Here is a 23,858-nt window from a genome sequence, read left to right on the forward strand (position 1 = left end):
AAAGTATCGTTAATGTAAACAAAGTAACTTTCGTGAAATTGTTTTTCTTAGGTGCAAGGTGGGAAACAAAGTAATCGCAGCCCTTTATAAAGAAAGGTTGGGGGCTCTGAAAAGAGCCGTTTGGGTGGTAGTTTAGAACCTTCTCATTTGGAGCTGGTGTACTTGGTGACCGCCTTGGTGCCCTCGGACACGGCGTGCTTGGCCAGCTCACCGGGCAGCAGCAGCCGCACGGCCGTCTGGATCTCCCGCGACGTGATGGTCGAGCGCTTGTTGTAGTGCGCCAGGCGCGACGCCTCGCCAGCGATGCGCTCGAAGATGTCGTTGACGAACGAGTTCATGATGCTCATGGCTTTAGATGAGATTCCCGTGTCGGGGTGCACCTGCTTCAGCACCTTGTACACGTAGATCGAGTAGCTCTCTTTCCTCGCTCTCTTTCTTTTCTTGTCGCCCTTTTTCTGCGTCTTAGTAACAGCTTTCTTCGAGCCTTTCTTGGGTGCTGGAGCGGATTTCGCCGGCTCAGGCATCCTTAAAAGTTTCTTTCCTAGCTCTTCACCGCAACTCAACAGCACCGAAAATGGCGCCTGCCCCTCTATTTATAAGGGCGTTATGCAAATAAGAGGATTGTAATCGTTCCGTTCCTATTGGAGTAAAAATTAGAAACGTAATTACAGAGACTTCCGCTTGTTGTCGTCACGGTTTTCACAGCCTATCTACACAACTATGCTCAAATGGTAGGGCTGTCTGCAGCTTTAACTAGCAAAGGTGTTTATTCAAGCTCTTTAAATGTTTATTTATGAAGCTATTTTAAATACCATAATTAGGTAAAATGTTTATGAAATACATAAGGAGCTTTTGCGTTGCTCATATCTTTAGATACATTTTTTATACCATTATGCTTAACAATCAAGTTGTGATTTCCTCGGAAATCTTGATAGCAGCATTTTCACTGAAACTATTATCAGTAATGAACAGCTCTCGTTGTGAATGCGTGGGTGGCTCTGAAAAGAGCCTTGGTGTTTTTAACAGCGTTAGGTTTTCAACGGGCGTTTAACCACCGAAGCCGTAGAGGGTGCGTCCCTGGCGCTTGAGCGCGTAGACCACGTCCATGGCCGTGACCGTCTTCCTCTTGGCGTGCTCGGTGTAGGTGACGGCGTCGCGGATGACGTTCTCGAGGAAGACCTTGAGCACGCCGCGCGTCTCCTCGTAGATGAGCCCCGAGATGCGCTTGACGCCGCCGCGCCGCGCCAGGCGGCGGATGGCCGGCTTGGTGATGCCCTGGATGTTGTCGCGCAGCACTTTGCGGTGCCGCTTGGCGCCCCCCTTACCGAGCCCCTTCCCGCCCTTGCCTCTGCCAGACATGGCCGCACAACCTCTGCAGACAACACTGGACGCCACTAACTCGGCCGAGTGGCACTATATGTCGCGGGAGCCGACCTGGTTGAGAACTGAGAGAGAGGAGGGGGGCGGGGCTCGGCCTCAGTCTCCGCCCTTTCCACCCGCGCGCCTCCGCGAGAGTTTCCCGCGGGCTGGCGGCCTCTGCCCGGCGCTGACCCGAGGTTTTGCCTCTCGCCGGCTAGATCAGGGCCCCGCGGTTCCCTTTCTGGGGTCACCCTGCCTTCTTGTTTTCTCCTTCCCCGTTTCCTTCTCGGTCCCTGTGTGGGTGATGTCTCCAAGGCGCTTTCGCCGGCAGTCGCGTGGGCCGATGTCCCACGTTTCACGGTTCGGAACCTCCGTCCCCATCCCGTTCCTCCCCGTCGCTGCCCCGGGGTCTGCGGCAAAATCCGGCCAATCCGAGGTCGCTCTCTGCGCTGCCGCCCCGCCCCACCGACCGTCCCCTCTTCAGTTCGTCGGGACCGTTCCCATACATGGCTTCCCGGCCGCGCTCTTTGTTTGCTGCGTCCGCGGCTGTTTCGCGTTTTCTTTGTCTTCTACTAGGGTACTTCACCCTGAGCGACGCGGAGCCGTCCCTGGGGGTGTTCGTTGCGAAATGTAGCGAGGGTGGGGCTCGTAGGGGTAACATCGGCACGCAGCAGGGGCCCCGCCGAGTACCCGCGAGCGGGGCGGGCCGCACGTCTCCGGGCTGCCGGCAGCCGCCGCGCACATTGTGTCGGGTCACGCAGGGAGGAGTGGGTCACTGAGGGTCTCTGCTGCTCACATGCAACCAGAAACGAGCAAAAAAGTGGCACACGTTTCCAGAAAACGTCCATATGACGCACATAAAAGGAACAGTAAACCGAATGTTCTTCCTTCAGCTGATCAGGTTTGTTCTTCAGCATTTCTGCTAATGGACTTGGCACACACGTTCATTTTACTGTGTGTCAGACAGCATTCAAAAGGAGGTGGATTAGCTAAGGAAGATGTGGCAGCCCATAATTTGAAATATGCTTGTAAATATTGCTTTATACAGGCAAAAACTGGCTGTGACAGTGTTTGTACTCTTAGCATGTTGTACATCAAACAGCTCCATCTTTGAAAGTGATAAAATTATTTTAAAGCTTGCATGTATGTTAGTGTAATATAATTCCTGAACTAGATTTACAGCATTTGGACCACATCTTCAGTACATCTGTTGGCAGAATATATTTCTTAAATTCGCAACATGATAGAGGTTATCACATTTCAAGTTGTGGGTGTTCAAAACTGTACAAGTCTCTCTTATGTTTTATTGCTCATACATCAACTCAAATTCCATTTTAATTCAAAATGTTTTAAAATGAATTATGTGAATCTTTGTGACTGCACAGAATGAACTCCAGCTGCTCACACAGCACCCACAGTGCCCACACAGCTACAGAGTATGCCCAGATCTTTGCACCTGAAGCCATGTTTAGACTTGCTCCTTAAAACAGTGAAGTCAGAGTGCTTTATGCTACTGTCTGAATACACAAGAAATCCTAAAGGATTGACAAGAAACATTTCTTCTTCCAAAATCAATTCTTCATAGCTCTTCCAAAGTGCAGGATAAGCATCCTCATGTAGCTGTTCCCTCAAGCAGAAGAGGAGCACTTGGAAGAAAAAAGAAATAGATTGGAAAGTCATCTTCCAAGGTACATTTAAAATACCTTAATGTCAGGAGCCCCTGGCAGTGGCCACAGATGGGTGTTTTTACTGCAACTTGAGGATGGTGTTAGGTGGATCTAAACCTCAGATTACATTGACTGCATTTTGCTCATGAGTTTAGACCCAACATTAGGGGCAAAATGAGCAAGGAAATACTCACAGAACTACTCAGTTAAAAGCAACAGCAAAAACCTCCGACATTATAACTGTGCTTTACTGAAGACAGAAACCCTATTTCCTTGCTAAAATACAACATAAAAAAAATCTATCAATTGCATTATAGAATCATAATGGTTGGAAAAGACCTCCAGGATCATCAGTTGAACCATCCACCCACCACCAGTATTTCCCCACTAAATTGTATGCTGCACTGGGCAACACCTCAGTGTCTGTGCACATGAAATTACAATGTCATTTGAAACAAAATCCATACATCAGTGTATTATATACAATTTAAATTACTGCTTTCTTGAACTTAAATGATGATTTACATACATGATTGTACCTATTACAATAGGAATAATGCAGACTGCAGACATGCAAGATTTTTCTTTTAGTGCTTTACTCCACGTGTTGAAAAATAAGGTGAAAAAGCATTTAAAAAAATCTTTTACTTAGTTTTTAAACAGTGCAATTCTAAGACTTGATATACAGATAGTATCAAAAACATAATTCTAACCAACTATGCTCAGAAGTTTGTTGTCTTTGAACATCCCAAGTTATTGGGAACATGAAGGTGCTCTGGAACCCCAGAGCTGCAGCTAACAGGGGCACCATAGGGTAAGATTTTCCTCTTTACTGCAATTTAGGTTTTATGCAAATAAGAGAAAATAATTACTTAAACTCCCTTTGCAACATCTGGTACAACTTGCCTGAAAACCAATGGTCTTTGATCGTTGGAGGTTTGGCAACACTCCAGTTGCTCAGCCAACTTACCCTAGAACTGCATGGCCTAAAGGACATGGAGGTCTGACCCTCAGTGTGGTGGCAGTGCAAGAGCCACAGCAGTACAGCCCCTAGAAGCTAGGAATGAAAACAAGTAAGGCAAGAAAGCAGACATAAGCATCCCAGAACATGAAACTGTTGTTGCATAGTGAGCAGAGCACCGAGTGAAACATGTTATGCTTCAAATGAGATTGTGGAAAAGAGATTGAGTTCTGCACAGTGTGCTGGGCTTACACCACAGTCAGAGCTGTAGGGCCCTCCCTGGTGCCAACGGCAGAACTTGCTGCACTTCCACACCTGGATACAGCATCCTTGGCTTCTTCCAGCATTCCAGTGCTTTGGTGCAGGTATTGCAATCTGTCAGAGATGCATGGATATCTGTCCTGGAGACTTGATATAAAAGAGATGTTTTGGAAGAACAGCCTGGAAGAAGCTGCAGCTAACTAGGATCAATAAAACAACCTCAAAAATGTAACAACTTTACATTTATCCACTTACAAGCAGAAACACAAGGCACAGGTGAAGTCAACCAAATGGAACCAGCCTGCTGCATCAGGCAGCTCTTCCCTTACATCCAGAGGAACAATCCCCAACCACTCTGTTCAGCTATGGAAGACCCCTAACTAGAGAGCTCCTCTGCTTCAGCAGGGGTGTGCTATCAGTGCTATTATCTTCCTTAAGAGCAGTCCTCCCTCCTCAGGGGAAGTGCTGTGCAGGTGGGAGCTGTGGCCTTGTTGCAGTCACAGGCAGCTCCAGGGAGCACCCCAGCAGTAGGAGTCAGCCTTCTGAATAACAGTGAATCAGAGGTGCTTAAGCACAGTACTCTTGGATGATACTTACATCCACCATTTCTTGTAACATAGTCTACAGTTAACTGATATGAACAGGAAAGTAGCTGCATACAGTAAGACCATTTAACACACCAGCATGACTGAAAAACCTCTTAAAAAGAAATGTCAGTGTTGCAGTTTTCCTGAAAGATGCTACAGTTGCTGCTTTACTGAGCAAGTCAGAATTGTTCAGGATCCAGATCAAATTAATTATTGTCCCTACAACGTTTCTCATTCTCTTCTAAATAAGTTCAGCTGCAGGACAGCTTTACAATATTAAGATCAAGGCCTATGCACCAAGTTCTCCTTCATCTTAAGGTAAGGATATGCAGGTTTGGCACATTCTTCAATTTATCTTCTTACTTCAGTTACTTTTCTAATTTCATAGCCAACACTCTATCTCATTCCACAAAACTATGATACGTAGCATAACAAAAAGCAGATTATACATTAAGAAACAATCTACTGTTACAAGTAAAACACTGGGATACAGCAGCCAAAACAAATAGCCTTTCATCAATAAAACAGATGAGTTATAAAGGAAACACTTACAGACACATACAGAAAGCAAAAATTTTAATCAATACATTGAAAACAAAGGCAGAATAATAGAAACACTTGATGCAACTGTAGTTCCTTAAAAAACAGCAACTCAACTCTTCTCTGAGGAAGTGGGTGGCTCTGAAAAGAGCCTTTGGATTATGTTAAGTTCTGAAAAATCTAACCGGCATCGTTGGCTGAGATTATTTGCTTTTAGCCTTGTGACTCTCAGTCTTCTTGGGCAGCAGCACAGCCTGGATGTTGGGCAGCACCCCACCCTGCGCGATGGTGACCTTGCCCAGCAGCTTGTTGAGCTCCTCGTCGTTGCGGATGGCCAGCTGCAGGTGGCGGGGGATGATGCGCGTCTTCTTGTTGTCGCGGGCCGCGTTGCCCGCCAGCTCCAGGATCTCGGCCGTCAGGTACTCCAGCACAGCTGCCATATACACGGGCGCCCCAGCCCCCACTCGCTCGGCGTAGTTGCCCTTGCGCAGCAGCCGGTGCACGCGGCCCACGGGGAACTGCAGCCCGGCCCGTGATGATCGCGACTTGGCCTTAGCTCTAACCTTTCCGCCCTGCTTCCCGCGGCCCGACATGGCACTCACAGAAAGGTGCACCACCGATCGCTCCGGATACTCTACTGCCAAGAACATAGCGCCGCTGAAGCTCGTCCCTTTTTATCCCTTCCGAGGTCGGGAGTAACGCTCGGTGGTTGGCTAGAAACAATTACTATGAAACCAACAAATGACAGAGCGGATCATATTGCAACCAATCAGAGACAAAGGAGCCATTGTAGAAAGGGCCAATCGTCTTGCACGAATTGGAACCTCTTATTTGCATACCAGCCCTATAAATAGGAGCCCGCAGCCATCTTAAGAACAGTCCGCTGTGTAGTGCGTTGGGGGTTTGTTGTTGGAAATGCCTGAGCCGGCCAAGTCCGCGCCCGCCCCGAAGAAGGGCTCGAAGAAGGCGGTCACCAAGACCCAGAAGAAGGGCGACAAGAAGCGCAAGAAGAGCCGCAAGGAGAGCTACTCGATCTACGTGTACAAGGTGCTGAAGCAGGTGCACCCCGACACGGGCATCTCGTCCAAGGCCATGGGCATCATGAACTCGTTCGTCAACGACATCTTCGAGCGCATCGCTGGCGAGGCGTCGCGCCTGGCGCACTACAACAAGCGCTCGACCATCACGTCGCGGGAGATCCAGACGGCCGTGCGGCTGCTGCTGCCCGGCGAGCTGGCCAAGCACGCCGTGTCCGAGGGCACCAAGGCGGTCACCAAGTACACCAGCTCCAAGTAGGGCAGTCCGGACCTTTGTTTTTAACCCAAAGGCTCTTTTCAGAGCCACCCACGCTTTCAGTGAAAGAGCTTTAACACAGCGTGTCTCCATATCTGATTGGTTTGGTCGCTGAAATAAATGACGGAACACTTCCTGCTTGGTTCCGGGTTAATTACTACAAGTACTAAATGGATAAATGGAAGATCTGTTGCCTGATTCATGGTTAATGCTTTGTAATGCTAAACAATTTCAGATGTGTTGCCTAAGTAACTTTTTAAGCGTTGTGTCATTTCGTTGTCCAATAAACACAAAACTATATTTTCAGTAGTCACAATGCATTAATACACAGCTTCCTTCTTAAATATTGCATATCCTCCAATAGCTCCACTAGCACATTCAACAGAGGAAAAAGCAGCCGTGTTTTTTTTTTTCTGCCTAGGTGGTCTTATTCTTCGGCGCTCAAAGCTTGCTTACGAGATGACGATTGCTCCTGCAGACCTGGGAACGGGGACGCAGCAGGACAGACCCTTTGTGAGCAGAACAGGGACGACACGGCGGCAGCGCGGGCTTTTTGAATCGTTCCAACCGTCCAATTAGCGGCCGCGGACTCTCCCATCAGCCAATCAGAACAAACCTCAGGCAGAGCCGGCCGTCCCAGGCAGCCCCGCGCCGCTGCGGGTCCGGACGGTAGCGGCCCCTGCGAGCGCTGCGCCCGGCGGTGGGAGAGGGAGGATGGTGGCGGCCGCGCTGCCTGCTCCGCCTCGGCGCTCTGCGGCTCTAACAGCAGCTCCGTGAAGCTATGCAGGAATTAAAACTTCCCCCGTCGAGCGAGAGGTCATTGCCAAGGACGCGGGGGGAGCCGCGCAGGAGAGTTGGCAGCGACGGTCCCTCAGAGGCGTGGCGATTGCACGCAGACTGTTAGGGACCTCATTGTCTGAGTTAAAGCGCACCGAGAGAGACCTGCATGCACCGGAGCGATACCCGCCCCAGCAGTCCCTTTAACACACGCGCCGCCGTCCTGCGGCGCTCAGACAAAGGCAGCCTGAAGAGAGTTTTTCCAGCGTACACAAACTTTATTTTTTTTTTCCAGCCCTAGCTTAACCACGTCCGGCAGCTCCGCGCCCTGCGCTTTCTGCAGGCGAGCATCCCATCCGATCCCGAGCAAATAATGGCGAACTGTGAGCTTCGCTGCAGGCACGGAGCTCGATGTCCGAGTGTCTCAGCTCTTTTTCGGACAGCGGTGGGTGGCTCTTAAAAGAGCCGTTGGGTTTAAGTATTTCCATTCTAATACTTCACTTCTTAGCCGCCGCTTTCTTCGCCTTGGCTGCCTTGTGTTTGGCCGCCTTGGATTTGGCAGCTTTGGGCTTCACCGCCTTCGCCTTGGCCGGGCTCTTGGCAGTCGTCGCCTTTTTGGGCTTGGCAGCCTTGGTCGCCTTCTTGGGGCTCTTGGCTGCCTTCTTGGTGGCAGCGGCCGCCGGCTTCTTAGCTTTTTTGGGGCTCTTCTTTGCTGCCGCCGCCGCCGCCTTCTTGGGCTTTTTGGCGGCGCTGGCGGGCTTCTTAGCCGCCGGTTTCTTGGGCTTAGCCGCGGGCGTTCTCTTCTTGGGAGCCTTCTCTTTCACCTCACCCGGCTTCTTGCTGAGACGGAACGAGCCCGAGGCGCCGGTGCCCTTGGTCTGCACCAGGGTGCCCTTGCCGACGAGGCTCTTGAGCCCCAGCTTGATGCGGCTGTTGTTCTTCTCCACGTCGTAGCCGCCGGCGGCCAGCGCCTTCTTGAGCGCGGCGAGGGAGAGCCCCTTGCGCTCCTTGGAGGCGGACACGGCCTTGGTGATCAGCTCGGTGACGCTGGGGCCCGCGGGCTTGCGGGCTTTGGCGCCGCCCGCCGCCTTCTTCGGCTTCTTGGCGGCGGCCTTAGCGGCGGGGGCCGCGACAGCGGGAGCGGCGGCGGGAGCGGTCTCCGACATCGCGGCAGAGACTTCTTCCTAATCAAAAGAAAGTAATTGGGCTACAGTAACCCCGATGCCTGAATTTATAGCGAAGCGGTGATCTGTGATTGGTGCTTTGCAGAGCCCGCCTAACTGTTAGCCAGGAAGAGCTTTCTGTCCTCCGAGTCTGTGTTTCTTCGGAGTTATAAATTCTTATTTTTTGCAAAATGCCGGCAGCGAAATCACCCCGCTTTCTTCGGGGGGTAAAGGGGAGACCTTGAAGCTTCATTCTGGGGAGTTTGTCGCCGCGGGCATCCAGGATGAGAGCGAAAAGACGCGTTTAACCTGCCGTCCTGCGTCCGGGAAGACCCTGGGGAAGGCGAACTTTTGTTTTTCCGTCTAAATTAAAATAAAACCTTTCGTTAAAAAATCTCCCCCGTAGCGCAGACTTGTTCTTTAGGGGCTTTTCTCCAGAACAGGGTGGATACCGAGACGGCAGCTTCAATACTTTTCTCGCAAATTGATTTCAAAGAGAAGGAAGTAACACAATTTCGTGGCTGAGCTTTGAATATGGATAGAGAATCGCCTCCCTGAACCATATCTTTAACTATTAAGAATACGGTATTCCCACAAAATTCCGCGTTTTGAGAAAAGAAGATACGTCCAGAGGAATGTATGTACTGAAACTTGTCCCTGCTCCTCGTGTTTTGTTGTGTTCTGTGAGGGAATGGCAGCACTTTGATTTTTATTATTTTTCTTTGTTTTTTGGAGATACTTTCTGTATACAAAAACGAAGCTGTTTTTGCCTCGTTAATAAATATAAAGTAGAAATAGCCTGCAAGCTCGATGTTTTCTTCCTTACAGAACCGTGTACTAGTGTTCTTAAAACTTGCAGAAGTCAGAAGCAAGGAGAAAAACGTCCAACAGATATATATGCACAAAGATATGTCACGTTCTCCTTAAACATTAGTGAAACAAACTGAAGCTTCTCGTCCCCCAAATAAATACTATAACATGAAAATAAGACCTCTGAGAACAGAATGACTCATACAATATTTATTTACATATATTTGGAGATAGGCTTTTATCACCATAAGCTTCATAAAATCTGTAATTCTCTTCTTAAGAGGAAAAAGGTAACAATCAGACAAATGCTCATAATATAAATCCTCATATGCTGACATAATTTTCAGACAATCCTCACAAGTTCAAATCAGCCTTGATTTTCATTTAATAACAGTCTCATCAGGTGACAAGTGAAAATGATTTTTTGCTAGTTAAAGTAGTGATAAGTATTGATTGCAATAATTTTGGAGCTGATCAGAAGTCAGAAGCCTCAACTGGTTTCTAATTAGAAAGCAGACCAAGATTTATTCCTTCAATGAAAAACAACCAATGAATCCCCAAATTACTGTTTTGTTCCACTGCACTTTGGAAAGAGACATGATGCAAAATGTCAATGGGTTGTTGTACAAGAGGATATCTCTTCTAGCACTGATGAATCTGAGATTCTTGAAGATAAGTTGTACAGAAGGCCTTGTCATGTCGTTTATATTGGTTCAGTGCTGAAGATACCATTAAGTTATTCTTAACATTAAGTAATTTTAGATTAAATGAAGTATACCAAAATAGCAAGGAGTATTGAGGTACATTAGAATAGCCAGAGTATAAACAATGAATTGTCACTGTTTTATCTTCTCATGTATTTCTGTTTTAATTTTGCTATGTCCAAATGTATGCCAGCTGATACATCGAAGGAGAGGAAAGTAAAGGCAGAGGAAGGGGTAGATTCCAGCTCTACAGTACCCCACTATTGAAGCCAGGCTGAAAGGCATCCTGAGCAGTCTGAGACCTGCCACACTTTTCAGTCAAGGTGGTGTCATTCTCAGATAAGCAGCCAGGGCAAATCCACATTAACCACAGAGCTTAGGCTAGGCACCTACATGAGCAACTGGGGTAGAATTTTGAGAGACAGAAAGTTAGTTGATGATGCTTATTTTCCAGATTAGTTAGATGGAGATTTCCATAAACAGGATCAGTCTGTAAGTGATAGAGAAGACAGAGCTAGGAAGGATTGTCAGGTACGCAGGTCTGTTTGATGTAAGGCACTCTTCTCAGTTAGAGATGCAGGCAGTGGGGGTGAGATCATCTGATCTGATGGATACTCAGCTTCTCCTGGTTTTAGTTCCCAGTGGGCAGGTGTAAATCCAAGTGTTTTTAAATATCTCCCTCCCTCAAGTGCTGACTGTTCTGAGTTGCTCTTCCAGAGTTCCTTGTTTTTCCCTGGCAAACTGAGACACCTGAATGCAGACCTGGCAGTTTGCCTCCAACATCGAGTTGCCAGCATCCCTCATCCTTCCTGTTCCTCAGGCATCAGACCTTTTCTGATCTGCATAGGGCATACCCCTGGCCTACTTTTTCTGATCACTGAGAGGTTTCCTGGTCTTGACTGTTATTTCTGAAAAGTTTTTGAAGAGTGGAGAGCGGACCTTTAGAGTTATGAAATGGTGTGAATAGAGTTTTTTCCTTATCATTTCCTTCTGCTTTCCCTTTTTCTCTCTTCCCTTTTTCCTTTCCATTTTCCTTTTCTTTTTCCTGTTGATTTTTTCCTCCTTTGGTGTGGAATTGAAATCCTCCAGTTAATCAGATAAAATAAACCTGTCAGAAACTCTAAACAATTTTCAAGTTTATTTTTCTGGAAATAGCTGTTAAGAGAGAACCCTGATTTTTTTTTTTTTTTGTTATCATGACATAGACTTCACATGGAGGAAAAACAGTTTAGACATTAGACAGAGGCAGATTAGACACACAGAATACAGAAGGACAGTACAAATAAGCTGAAGACTACACTTGCTTAATGATATTTACTCTTCTTATCGTGTTGAAGACCGAGAAAAAATACACATTTTTAATGTAAGTATCCTATTCTCTAGACAAAAGATGTTTTTTGCATGCATTCAGGTAATTTTAACATTTGCATGCATAAGGTAATTTTAACAATATATATATATATAACAGGATCAAGAAGCATTAGTCAAGTTTTTGCTGTGTGGCAAATTTACGACAGTGCTGATTCAACAATTATGAAGTTCATATAGTAAGGAAGAATTAAAATGTCAAAGTGTAATCAGTACTAAATCACGTGTGTTGCTTGACACATATGCCTCAATAAAGCTAAGAAAAGATGGCTTCAGATGTTTCGGTGTTAAGGCATCACAAGTCCTAATAAACATATCTATTTTGCCTTCTAAACTATTACCTGCAGCAACACACAATTGAGAAAGCAGAGAAAATCATGTTTCTACTCAGTATATACCAAGAAACCTAGTTCTAAAAACATGCAAAATAATTTGTCCTGTACTGGAACAGTCAGTTGATGCTACTGAGACGAATGGAGATACTCTGTTTTCTGTCTCTAGCAAAGTGAATGTAAAAAAGTTCTGCAGCTGCATAGCAGCAGGATCACTACTGCTGCTTTCTTTTTTCACATGTAGATTGCCATAACATTGTTTGATCCTCAGGTTCAGGAACGATTTTGGCCTCTACTGCATTCAAAGCAGGACAAAAGCAAAACGAATGAACTAAAAAAGCTTCTAGTTCTTGTCAGTCTAACACAGTGGAGTGATAAATATATCCAGAAATTAAAGTACTCTAAGTCCATCATATTACTGAGGTCTGAAAGGGTGAGATACTGAAGGGAAATTCCCACCACATTCCTCCCATCATAGAAGGGTCTAGTAATCTCCATGGTGGTCTTCGTATTTACTTAGGCTCAGCAAAGCAGGGTTCTGCCAGTGATGTGAACACTTGAAAATAATGACAGTGATCTGTAAGACTGTGGTGATTTTAGTTTCATGGAATAGTGGAAGTTGGAAAGCATCTCTCCAGATCATTGAGTCTAATGCCCAGGATCAAAGCATGGTCAACTAGTGCAAGGAGACATTACAACCTCTATGGGCAAACTGTTCTTCTGTTTGAACACCTTGCAGTAAAATTATTATTATTATTGTTGTTGTTGTTGTTGTTGTTGTTGTTATTGTTGTCGTTGTTGTTTAAGTTTTAGTATAAATTCCTGTGCTTTGGTTTGTGCTGATTTCCTCTCATCCTGTCACTGGGCAGTTCTTATCAGTGCTGAGTGGAGGGAAAATATCACCTCCATCAGTACTGGTTTTCAATTAGTACTTATCCATGTTAATTTGTGAAACCCATATGCAGATTAATGACAAATTGTACTCTTTCCATTTTTTACCTTTGGTTTTAACTTCTTTTCAAGTTTTAATTGCCCTGTCTTGGCTTTGTAGTGAAATTGTCCATGAGTAAAGGACTTGTAATGCTAGCTGGAATATTGGCAAATCTGATATTTCAAATAAGAATACAAACCCAAACCCCTAAAACCAGAGTAGATAAATAGGTTTGTATAAGAAAGGCAATAACATAGAAAAATGAACCGAAACAACAACAACAGCAACAACAAAGCAGTGATTGAAATGCCTAATCAGGATCTAATGGATTCTTGTATGTGAGTAGATAAAAGAAATAAAATAAACCCATTCTCCTCTTTGCCATCACTGCTGAATGTTTACCAGCCAGATAAATGTTAGGGCTGTCTCTTTTAATGACCAAAGTTGAAAATCTCTATTCACCTGGAAAATGCTAGCTTGAAGACTCAAAGTGTCCCTTCTGGCTTCCGAGAGTCTATGAAAAGATATCCCTACAGAATCATGTTTTATTTCTCTACACCCATCAATGAGTATTATTATTACTGTATATATGAATTTAATTTATGAACAGAATTTTGTTCTATTGGGCTATAAATGTTGTCCTGTTTTCAGCAGCAGAAGAAGAGGAAACAAATAAAGGACACATGCCTATGTGTGGAAATGAAATGTAACCCTTAATATAACTCTCACTAATGCCTGGAAAAAGAGAAGAATTTGGTAATGCACAACACAGTTAGATTCCAGAGAGTCATATTACAAATACTTATCCAGCCAGTGCTGTAAATTGACACTAGGTCATCAATGTAGAATATCCACATCCTATCCCTTCAGTAGCAGTGAGCATGCATACGTTCTTAGATGCCATTTCATAACATATCACACTAAGTGAAAGGAACACTGAAAGCCTACCTGTGGTAATACTCAGTAGATCCAGTTCTGAACCCTGACTAAAAACCACTCTGTTACTCTTAAGGTGTCTAAGTAACATGGGCAAGAACTAAGCTATAGTGCCACAGTCTCAGCATATCTCAGGAAAAGAACATCTTTTGTTACTATGTCAGCCAAATTTCAAGGAGGATGTAAAACTGCTTGCTCCAAAATTAACTTTAGGAAGACTCTCAGTAGAGAATGAAATATTACCTTATAACTGACTGATACATTGCAGATTTGATCTCCATTTTAATGTTATTCAGTTTTGGAAATTTTTGTTAGGTGTAGGAAAATATTATAACCAAAATTACTAATCAGGGAAATTTTGTCTACCACAAAACAAACACACACCAACTGATAATGAAATTATGTTTGGAAGTTTATGATTGTCATTTATTAAATTAGGTTTAATTTAATTTATTACATCAAACACTGTCAAACGTTATTCTGCAAGAATCAGTCTTTGGTCTGATATAATTTTTTTATTCATTTGAATAATAGTTCACAGTGCATATCTAGAAATGTTACAAGAGCCAACAATAAATCTAGAATGATGGAGATTAGAAAGTGAAAAATCCCTTGTAAACTGGAGACAGTATCTTCAAAGCTGTGAAATTTACTTGGAAAGAAATATGTCAGCTTTAGGGTAGCAGTTGACAAGCACCTGAAGAGATCTGCATGGTCCAGTTATGACTATAACCTGAAATGATTTAGATTTAATTTAATAACAAATCAAGGGAGGAAAATAAGAATTAAGGGAGGAACATACTGATTATACCTGCCACACAAATGAAGATCTTCCACTGTAGTCAGAACTCCTGTGGTCTCACTGTATGTTTTATGCCTGGCTTTTGTACTGAATGACAGGTGACAAGAAGTGAAAAATAAGGAAACATGCAGAGGAAAGCAAGAGCGATTATCATAGTTCTAGGAGCTACTCCATGATAAAGGAGTAGCACATATGGATGGAATTGTCTGACTCAAAAAGAAGGCTGAAAAATTAATATTCTTTCATAAACACTTAAAACACTGAGAAGGGAATTATATTTGCTCAGTGAACATTGCTGAAAATATAAGAAAATATAAAAAAATACTTGCAGCAAATTAAAAGTAAGGGAATAATTTCTAATAATGAGTGTAGTGACACATTGGGAGATATATAACTTGGGAAGACTGTGGAGTGTCTAAGTGACACTGAACTATTATCAGAAATAAAAGGAGGGTGTTTGACTGTTAATAGTGAATGGAGAACAAGAAAATTGCTGATGTCTTGATACTTATAAATATAGATAAGAGAGAATCTGTGCAAACAAGGGAGGGGTGCTTATTGCACTTTGCATTCACTAACATTTTTGGAATGATTTCCCACAGTATTCTCAATTGGGATCTCTTCTGGGATCCGAGGGAGTATAAGCAGTTCAGCAGGCCATCAGGTACTTGAAAACTGGCTATAAACTGAGGTGAGAGCACAGCAGTTAACAGCTAATTGAAGAACAACTCATAAAAGATTCGAATATCCCAGGATTTCATACTATTTTACTGTTTCTAGTAATATCCTGGATTATAAAACAGGCTGTACCCTTAGCATATGTAGAAGACACTAAATTAGACAGGGTAGGGAGAGCAAAAATTAAGACATTCAGTCCAAAGGGATTTCAGTAAACTTGAAGATTCAGCCAAAAGAAATTTCATGCAGTTTGTTATGGAGAAATGTAAATTTCTGCACATTTTATGTTTTATGGAACATTTATTTGCGTCAGCATGGGCTAGGAAATGATAGACCTGTGCTTCCTGCTATGGTTAGGGTCATCTTTCCCAACTGCTGGGCCCCCAAAGACATGACTGTTGTTGTATCCAGAGCCTAAGAATATATAAAACCCTGTAAGCAGCTGAGATTTCAAACAAAACATTTGGTTTTCCAACAAAAATATTACTGAAACAAAGACAAAGGGACAGGGAGAGTAGAGAATGGAATTTTTCCCTATAGCTGACTGATACCTTGCAGATTTTGTCTCCATTTTAATTTTGTTCTATTTTGGAAATTTTTGTTAAGCGTAGGAAAATATTATAACTGAAATTACTAATCAGGGAAGCTTTGTTTACCGCTTTGTCTGGAGACACTGACACAACATACGTCACTATTTTACAGACTTGGCTTCCTCCAGAGACACACAGCTCAAGACAAAATCAAATATACTTTAACAGGAATGTGAAGGGTGATTTCATTTCTTTGAAAATTCTGTCCCAGAATGGCTGCTTGCAGGAGACAGTACTTCAGCTGCTGTTAAGAGTTCAAAAGAAACGCTTCTTGCCCAGTGCATCTCTGCAAGATCCCAGGCAAGGAGAGGGACTTAACAGCCTCTGCTGTGTAGGAAACATGCTTACTAGAATTTTGTGATGTGTTACCCATGCTTAATGTATCAATGGTTCAGGAGACCTGTGTGCTTCAAATACAACTTTGGAAAGCAAAGCAATAATTTAAGAGAATCAGCCAAGTGTCAGCTGAGTTGTTGAGCAGCTGAGTTGCTGCCCCTCACCTGAGTGCTGGATCAGACACCCATGGTGCACTACAGAGCTATGACCTCATGGGCCACCCTGCTCCTGGAAAACCACCTGCAGGGACATTGGAGTGGCCTGGTTCTAGACTCCCTGGGAGAAGTCTGGAATCCAGGGAAGGCAATGTGGGCAAAGCAGTGTGCTGGAGTTCATCCTCAACTTACTGACCTGTCTTTTCTCTCCTGTGTTCTAAAACAACTCAACTCAAGGAACTAGGTATTTACTATCTTCCCAACACCTCAACAGTGGTCTAGGAGTTCCTCCAGCCTTTCCCCATATTGGTATTCAGCTATACCAGCTATCTAGGGAGCCTGTCAGCATCTGCCCTTTCCTCACTAGCCTGGGGAGAGCTGTTGGGCTGCCAAGTGGCTTGTGACAAGGGAAAGAGGGACTCATGTATTTAGCCTGCAGTTTGTGCGTGGTGTGGAGGGGGACAATGCCTTTGGAAGCCTCCTTCTGTCAAAATGGACATCAGACTCACAGTGTCCATGTGTAGGTGCCAAGGACAACATTCTTTGGGAAATGCGTGTGCCGTGGCCCCTCCTGCCATCACTGCTGGAGACCAATGCTTTGATGTCATCGTTTTACATGAGGAAACGGCAACCAGATCGTGTTGGTTTGCAGAGGAATGCTGCAGTTACTCAGAGAGCTTGCACTTGCTCTTTTGCAGGCAGCTGGCATGGCACAAAGGAAGTGAGAGGACTTCTGGAAAATTTTGCCTGTGTGGATCAGTTTCTAATATGTAAAAAGCCACACTGTGCGTACCAAATGTCTGATCTCAAAGATAGGCACAAGCTGCTGGGCTATGCCAGAGCACTTTCCTTTTCTTCTCAGACCCTGTGTGGTTTCTAGACACGGCAACAAGAGAAAGGTTATCAGTAATCCGAAGCAACCCCATTTCTTATATCAGAATGAGGGCAGCCTCCAAACACCAGAATCTCACCTTTGTAGTGTGGCTCTGAAGGTGGAGTACATGGCCATAGGGATAAAGAGAAATGAGTACTACTGGAGTAGATTTAGAAACCTGGAATGTACCAAAGAAATCAAACCTGGTGTGTTGTTTGCAGTCTTACACATTTCAGTGCAGTCAATGTCCAGTGCTCTGTAACCATTTTCTTTTAGATAGCCCACATGAGATTTTTGACTTAGAAGAAAGCAGTAATTTACTGAGACCACATCAGAAACTTAATATATCAATTGTGATATACAGCTGAATATCATCACAAACACAACTCCCATTACTGGTCTCTAGATACTCATTTTTATGACAGCAATCTTCTTCATTTACCCAAAAAGAGTAGGTTGTTTGAAAGTTTGCTCTGACCCATTTCTCTCTTCAAAGTTTGTTTTGTTGTCCACTTTCAGTATCTTGTGTTGGGCTGCCACCTCCCACCCACCATGGTGCTATAGCAGGAGGAAATTAATTTTTCATTCATGGTATGAGGGAACCTGGTGATTCGCTGACACTGCTGTCTTATTTCAAACCGGTTACTCTCCAGACTCCATGGTGTTCATGTAAGTTCAACTTTCTTTACCAAAGCTCCTGATTTTTTTTCACCTTCTACTCTGAGCTCGCCTGTGTTGTAGGGTGAGCTGGTCCGCCACAAGTGCCCAAGTTTTCACTTAAAGGGAAAAATCTGTTTCATTTCCCCAGATAGCCCAGGTGAGATCTGGTATGTTTTCAGCATGGCAGATAACAGGATGAATGGAGAAATGCATGGAGAAATGCAAAGCTGGAGTCTGTGTGACCTTTCTCAATCACAAAGAAGTGATCACAATTCTATTTTTTTCCCCTTTGCATTTGGCAGATAATGTTTTAAATAGAGAATGAAGTACCATTTGTCAGTGAGTGACAGTGCAAGAAGCACCAAAAAACTCTCCAGTACTGATAAAAACACTGCAAACTACTAGTTTGAAAAATATAGACAGCTTTCCAGAAGATTGTTCACATATATTTCTACAGCATAATGTCTGGCAGTATTTTTATTATTTGTATAATATTTGTCTGAGAGCTGATATCTGAAATTCCACTTTCATTTCATTAATGATTTTATTTCTAAAGTCAGAATTAATAACTATGTACTTTAATTTGTAATTCCAAGGTTTCCAATGCAGATGCAAAATAAATAAATAAATAAAACCAAAATAAAAAACAAACAAAAAGTTCTTTCTAGTAGTGCTAGCCTTTCAACACAAATGAGAAAACATCTTATTATTTACCTACAGGATGAAGAAAACCAACATATGAGCATAGCAGCGAAAAAACATGTAAACACAATCCAAAAGAGGAAAAGTGCAAAAATCATATGGAAAGGCAGCAAGTGTACTCAGTGCACCAGAATAATTTGCCTCGGCCTTACAGAATGAAGAGGACTCTAACAAATCTAAGGGGACTCAGGTTGTGACAAATTATATGATAACTTAGATATAGCTATGCATTACTCCTCATCTGTCCAACAAGAAACATAGTTGTTAAAACTTACGGAAAAAAATGTGGATGCCTCTACTAAGTGAACTATACCAGCTGAAAAGGACATAGAGGTGATGCTGCGCATAAAAATATTTAGTGGTAGCATAAGAAAAAACTTTTGAAAACTCGGGATAATTATAATTAATATAATTAAAATGATCCTATTAAAATCTTAAAGCTTGACCAAAATTTGAACAAAAAACTCCTTCACCTATGGCAGAATTAAATTCCTTTATTGTTGAAAAGAGTGAAGATCCAATTTAGTACTGAGCAGTTAAGTAAATGATATATGTTCTAATTCTGATAGAGTTTGAAAATGACTTGTGAAAATCATACTTGAAAGGACAGAATAAAATTAAACTTCAGAGGTGATAACCCAGTTCTTTCAAAACCAAACAAATAAATGAGCCAAACTGAAAGGTGTCAATAATTTAATATTAATATACTTATCTAAAAAAATCTTCTACATTATCTTTTGATGAGTGTAGGCTTATAATCTCAGTCATGCTTATGTAAAAAGGGAAAAGAGTATTATATTCCCAATTTTAGAAAAAGGCAATAAAAAACAAAACAACAAAAACTAAATTTTAGAAAATCTGACAGCAGAAATGGGCAAAGTGTGCCCAAGTGCAAAGTCAGCATGACTTAAAAACATTAAATTTTCTGAAGAAAAGTTCATTAGGTCTAAACATATGAAAAAATTGATAAAATAATAAATGAACAGCAGTGAGAAAAACAATGGGAATATAAGATAATTCAAACAAACATGGGGCAGTACACAATAATAAAATACATGCATATTCCCGTGACAAAAGGATTTACAGGAAGGAAAAACAGTATCCAATTGTTACGACAGGTTAATAAGTGAAGAGTATTCACTCGAGAGGATATAAGCGCTGCAGCACTACTCATCGTTTAAGCGAGGACGCTGCGCCATCATCCGCTGTGCTGGAGGCGGGAACCCCTCCCCCTCCTTCTCGCGCGCGTTCTCTCGCCGCAGTCCCCAGTCAGGTCGGCTCGTGTACTATAAATAACGCCGCCCGCCGATGTTACAGCACATTTTTTCGCGGCCCCTACAGCAGCGACCATGTCCGGCAGAGGCAAGGGCGGGAAGGGGCTCGGCAAGGGGGGAGCCAAGCGGCACCGCAAAGTGTTGCGCGACAACATCCAGGGCATCACCAAGCCGGCTATCCGCCGCCTGGCGCGGCGCGGCGGCGTCAAGCGCATCTCGGGGCTCATCTACGAGGAGACGCGCGGCGTGCTCAAGGTCTTCCTCGAGAACGTCATCCGCGACGCCGTCACCTACACCGAGCACGCCAAGAGGAAGACGGTCACGGCCATGGACGTGGTCTATGCGCTCAAGCGCCAGGGACGCACCCTCTACGGCTTCGGCGGATAAAGTTACCTGACGTTACAATCGGCTTTTAAAATAACCCAAAGGCTCTTTTCAGAGCCGCCCACTTACGTTCAAAAAGAGCTGTATCGCTTCAACGTAGTTGTGATTTAATGCTTAAAACCACCCACTCTTGCAACTTGGGTCTGTAAATCATTTTCTACTTGTGCTTATTGACATGTAAGTGCTGAGTAGTTAGCTGAAGTTCTGTTTCGCTGTTAAACGTTCAGAGAGAAAACAGTATTCAGAACCATAGCAACAGCGCTTGCTTCACCGATAAATTTGGTTAAATTGCAGGAGAGGCTCCAGCCCTGGGGCAAGTGCCCGCGGACTCCTAGTACGGAGGGCGTGAGCAAGACGTAGGGGCGGATTCGTACTCAAATCTCCCCCCGCGGCGTTCTCCACGGGGCCTCGGGGAGTGTGGAAACGCAAAGGGGGGAAAGCGGGTGGAAGAGGGGGGGAGGGGGCTGGGCTAGGCTGCTCGTCCGTTGAGTGCACGCTTTTAAATACCGAAATGATCCCAGATCTCCAAATTGGACGAAAACGCCCAATGTTCTCGGTGTGTGTTTTAAAACTCATGAAGGTATTTCAGTTCAGAACTGCTGAAGCCAGAGCAGCTCCGCGTAACCGCTTTCTCTGCACCGTTTCCATTCTCCCGTAAATGCTCGAGTGATTTCCGGCCAAAAAATAACCAACACCATAAAGCCGTGCACGGCGCCCGTTTGTGCCGCTGAAAGCACCGTTCCTTGAATCACAGCGACAGGAGGGAACTTGGGTACTCGCGATGTGCCGCTTTGGTACCGCGGCACCAAATTCTCTTTGTGTAAACAGATCAGTAGGGAGGAAGCTCCTACTGAGGAACTGCTGTATCGCGCGCGCAGCCAGAACTCGGGTTCACGTGAACCGAAACGAAAAAGATAAAAATCTGTCACGCTCGAGAAAGAGCAACCTGGGGCTCCGCCGGCGCGGCGGAACACAAAAGCAGCTCCTACGGTGCGGGGGAAGGGCGAGCACTGCTGATCCGTTAAGAAGTGGCGCGCTTTCTAGGCGCACTTTTTGAATTTGAAAGCATCCAAGTAAAGAGGACTCTCCAAGGCAGCCAATCACAGAGGGGCGCATCCTATAAAGCCCGTCACGGCCACACTGCGCTACTGTTCCTCAGCGGTGCACTATTGCAGTAGCTCGGCTGTGTCGGAGCGATGGCGCGCACGAAGCAGACGGCGCGTAAGTCGACGGGCGGGAAGGCGCCCCGCAAGCAGTTGGCCACCAAGGCGGCCCGCAAGAGCGCGCCGGCCACGGGCGGCGTGAAGAAGCCGCACCGCTACCGGCCCGGCACGGTGGCGCTGCGCGAGATCCGCCGCTACCAGAAGTCCACGGAGCTGCTGATCCGCAAGCTGCCCTTCCAGCGCCTGGTGCGCGAGATCGCGCAGGACTTCAAGACCGACCTGCGCTTCCAGAGCTCGGCCGTCATGGCGCTGCAGGAGGCGAGCGAGGCCTACCTGGTGGGGCTCTTCGAGGACACCAACCTGTGTGCCATCCACGCCAAGCGCGTCACCATCATGCCCAAGGACATCCAGCTCGCCCGCCGCATCCGCGGGGAGCGCGCCTGAGCCCACCGTCTTTCCTCCTTCATCCCCACACCTTAAAGGCTCTTTTAAGAGCCACCACGTTGCCACTCAAGAGAGCTGTCACACTTGTAGTTGTGCATTTGAGTTATGTCATCGTGAGCTCCATTTAAGGTACTGTAAAATTTTGTCTCGTTTAAAAGTGCTAGTACTTGTTAGTTTATGTTGCTCACCATTCTTACAGACGGCTGCTGAAAATATGGAAAAAACGTTTATCGAAATTTATAAGGAGTATGCCGCTTTCTGTGTAAATATTAATTACCCAATGCAGATCTGTATGGGATATGCCTTTTGTGTGTGTGTGTGTGTGTAAACAGTATTAAGTGCTGTAGTTCAGGCTTGGAAATACCGTTTTGAAAGTAGCAAAATGAGAGCTATGCTGTACAGTAGATTAAGGTAATTTCCTGTAATTATTTCACCACAAATTGGCCCTTTGGGTAGTTTTGATGTCTACTGCAGGAGTTTGTCATTTCAGGTAATAGGGTAGGTCTGATTTGAGTCTGTGTGTAAAAGAACCAAGTTTACAATAATTTGTATTGTTGTTTTCCTTATAAATGTGCTCAGTCATTGCTTATGCTAGATATAGTCTAGAACTTGTAATGTTTCCACGGATATTTGTGTCCTAGTGAAAAAAAAAAAAAAATCAGTAGTGAAGTAAGGCTGGTGTTAGGGAAAACTAGGATATTCAAGTAATATAAATTGCTATTTATCTTCTCAGTGTTCTTTGCCTGATGCATTACATTACCTTGAATAATTCCTGCCAGAGTACCTTTCACTGGGGGGACTGGGAACCGGAAAAGGAAGGGGGGTGGGGGGGTAGGGAGGGAAGGAAAAAAAAAAAATAACCGGCAGAAATCTGCTCCTGGGAAGTGCCACGTTTTCTCCCTATGTCTTCTCCCCTCCTTTTGCGAACAGGAAGGGACACGCAGGGTTCTGTGGCTTTTGTTCGGTACCAAATTGTAAGGGGGGGGTAGGGGGGGGGGGTGGGGGGAGGAAGTGTCTGTTGCGGTGGTTTTGTAAGGGAAGGGAGGTCTGTAGAGAATATGGTATTGAGAATTCAGCATGGGTTCTGCATTTGATGCTAAAAAGAAGGTTGATACAGAAGAGGAATACAAGTAGGAAGAGAAGATCAATATTTACTAGAATTCAGCTCATTCATTAGACTTTGTAGGCAGAAAATTGCAGTTGGCATTTGACTCACTTTAGTTCTCCATTGTACTGTGCTCAGTTTTGCAGACTGAGCCGTTTAATATCAGTCAGATCACCTTGTCTGTCCATTCACAAATAAAGCATTTGGATTCCTATGGCTTTTGTTCTATAGTATCTTTTTCTCTGCCTTTGGTAACACAGTATGGCCTATCCTATGTGCTACTCTGTTACCATCCACATCAGTCTCAAATGGGAATTCATTTATGTGAGGATGATGTCTAGAGAACCCTGCAATAAGATTCACGGGGTGTGTTTCAGGAATAATAAATGGGAGATAAGAGGCTGGGAACAGGGCATATCCATTGCATAACTGTAGATACAAAAGGGAAGAAAACTGGAAAATGTCAATTCCTGGTTGTGAAAGTCAGACATGGGGAAGTAGTACATACATGTAGAAAAATATATATCTGTGTGGATACATGTGTATGTAAATTTTTCATTCAATATCCATTTACTTTCCCAATTCTCTCTGCTCCAGCACCATGTGGATTAATTAATCTGACTGGCTCTTCTCTCTGTGCTCCCATGATACTATATGGGATGACCAAATTGAAGAATTAATCTCTTTACACAATAACACCTGCAGAATAAGGGATTAAAATCTGACAAATGGAAACTGCACCTGTTGGAGTGACATACAGATTGTATTTATAAATGTAATTTTAAAGGATTTGGTTATAAGACCATGGAGAATAGGCTACATCATCTTTATTTTTATTGTTCCATGTTAGGAACAGATTCTTAGCTGAAATTACTATGTAGCTAGGGTACCACTTTGAGGTTAGCAAAGGTGAAAATGTTAGAATGCACAGAGCTGTTAGTGATGGGGGGGGTCACAATGTGAACAGAGAGCACATTGCTGGACTGACACTGCTGCCTGTAT

The 23,858-nt window shown here is 44.4% G+C and overlaps 7 protein-coding genes across 7 annotated transcripts; 3 read left to right on the forward strand and 4 right to left on the reverse strand.

Annotated features, from left to right (window-relative positions):
* Positions 1-97: 97 nt before the first annotated feature.
* On the reverse strand, positions 98-582 carry LOC136052617 (histone H2B 7). Its single transcript, XM_065742875.1, has one exon. It carries the CDS (start codon positions 522-524, stop codon positions 144-146), a length of 381 nt encoding a protein of 126 aa, XP_065598947.1. The 5' UTR covers positions 525-582; the 3' UTR covers positions 98-143.
* Positions 583-920: 338 nt separating this feature from the next.
* On the reverse strand, positions 921-1,365 carry LOC136052622 (histone H4). Its single transcript, XM_065742881.1, has one exon. It carries the CDS (start codon positions 1,357-1,359, stop codon positions 1,048-1,050), a length of 312 nt encoding a protein of 103 aa, XP_065598953.1. The 5' UTR covers positions 1,360-1,365; the 3' UTR covers positions 921-1,047.
* A 4,142-nt stretch (positions 1,366-5,507) lies between these two features.
* On the reverse strand, positions 5,508-5,968 carry LOC136052607 (histone H2A.J). The gene has a single exon (XM_065742863.1). It carries the CDS (start codon positions 5,966-5,968, stop codon positions 5,579-5,581), a length of 390 nt encoding a protein of 129 aa, XP_065598935.1. The 3' UTR covers positions 5,508-5,578.
* Positions 5,969-6,264: 296 nt separating this feature from the next.
* LOC136052610 (histone H2B 1/2/3/4/6) lies at positions 6,265-6,764 on the forward strand. The gene has a single exon (XM_065742867.1). It carries the CDS (start codon positions 6,291-6,293, stop codon positions 6,669-6,671), a length of 381 nt encoding a protein of 126 aa, XP_065598939.1. The 5' UTR covers positions 6,265-6,290; the 3' UTR covers positions 6,672-6,764.
* A 946-nt stretch (positions 6,765-7,710) lies between these two features.
* LOC136052587 (histone H1.10) lies at positions 7,711-8,658 on the reverse strand. Its single transcript, XM_065742840.1, has one exon. The coding sequence runs from the start codon at positions 8,609-8,611 to the stop codon at positions 7,943-7,945; it is 669 nt and encodes a 222-aa protein (XP_065598912.1). The 5' UTR covers positions 8,612-8,658; the 3' UTR covers positions 7,711-7,942.
* Positions 8,659-16,145: 7,487 nt separating this feature from the next.
* LOC136052619 (histone H4-like) lies at positions 16,146-20,167 on the forward strand. Its single transcript, XM_065742877.1, has 2 exons — positions 16,146-16,161; positions 19,831-20,167. Exons 1-2 carry the CDS (start codon positions 16,146-16,148, stop codon positions 20,145-20,147), a joined length of 333 nt encoding a protein of 110 aa, XP_065598949.1. The 3' UTR covers positions 20,148-20,167.
* A 1,143-nt stretch (positions 20,168-21,310) lies between these two features.
* LOC136052599 (histone H3) lies at positions 21,311-21,763 on the forward strand. The gene has a single exon (XM_065742854.1). The coding sequence runs from the start codon at positions 21,341-21,343 to the stop codon at positions 21,749-21,751; it is 411 nt and encodes a 136-aa protein (XP_065598926.1). The 5' UTR covers positions 21,311-21,340; the 3' UTR covers positions 21,752-21,763.
* The last annotated feature ends 2,095 nt before the right edge of the window (positions 21,764-23,858 follow it).

This window comes from Cyrtonyx montezumae, unplaced genomic scaffold (genome assembly GCF_038088225.1).
Source record: "Cyrtonyx montezumae isolate F1298 unplaced genomic scaffold, pur_monq_1.0 scaffold_3, whole genome shotgun sequence".
In the NCBI taxonomy this organism is placed as follows: Eukaryota; Metazoa; Chordata; class Aves; order Galliformes; family Odontophoridae; genus Cyrtonyx; species Cyrtonyx montezumae.

Excerpts from the sequence above, each read along its gene's own strand:
- LOC136052610 (XM_065742867.1), top strand. The coding sequence starts at position 6,291 with ATGCCTGAGCCGGCCAAGTCCGCGCCCGCCCCGAAGAAGGGCTCGAAG.
- LOC136052607 (XM_065742863.1), bottom strand. The coding sequence starts at position 5,968 with ATGTCGGGCCGCGGGAAGCAGGGCGGAAAGGTTAGAGCTAAGGCCAAG.
- LOC136052599 (XM_065742854.1), top strand. The coding sequence starts at position 21,341 with ATGGCGCGCACGAAGCAGACGGCGCGTAAGTCGACGGGCGGGAAGGCG.
- LOC136052622 (XM_065742881.1), bottom strand. The coding sequence starts at position 1,359 with ATGTCTGGCAGAGGCAAGGGCGGGAAGGGGCTCGGTAAGGGGGGCGCC.
- LOC136052617 (XM_065742875.1), bottom strand. The coding sequence starts at position 524 with ATGCCTGAGCCGGCGAAATCCGCTCCAGCACCCAAGAAAGGCTCGAAG.
- LOC136052587 (XM_065742840.1), bottom strand. The coding sequence starts at position 8,611 with ATGTCGGAGACCGCTCCCGCCGCCGCTCCCGCTGTCGCGGCCCCCGCC.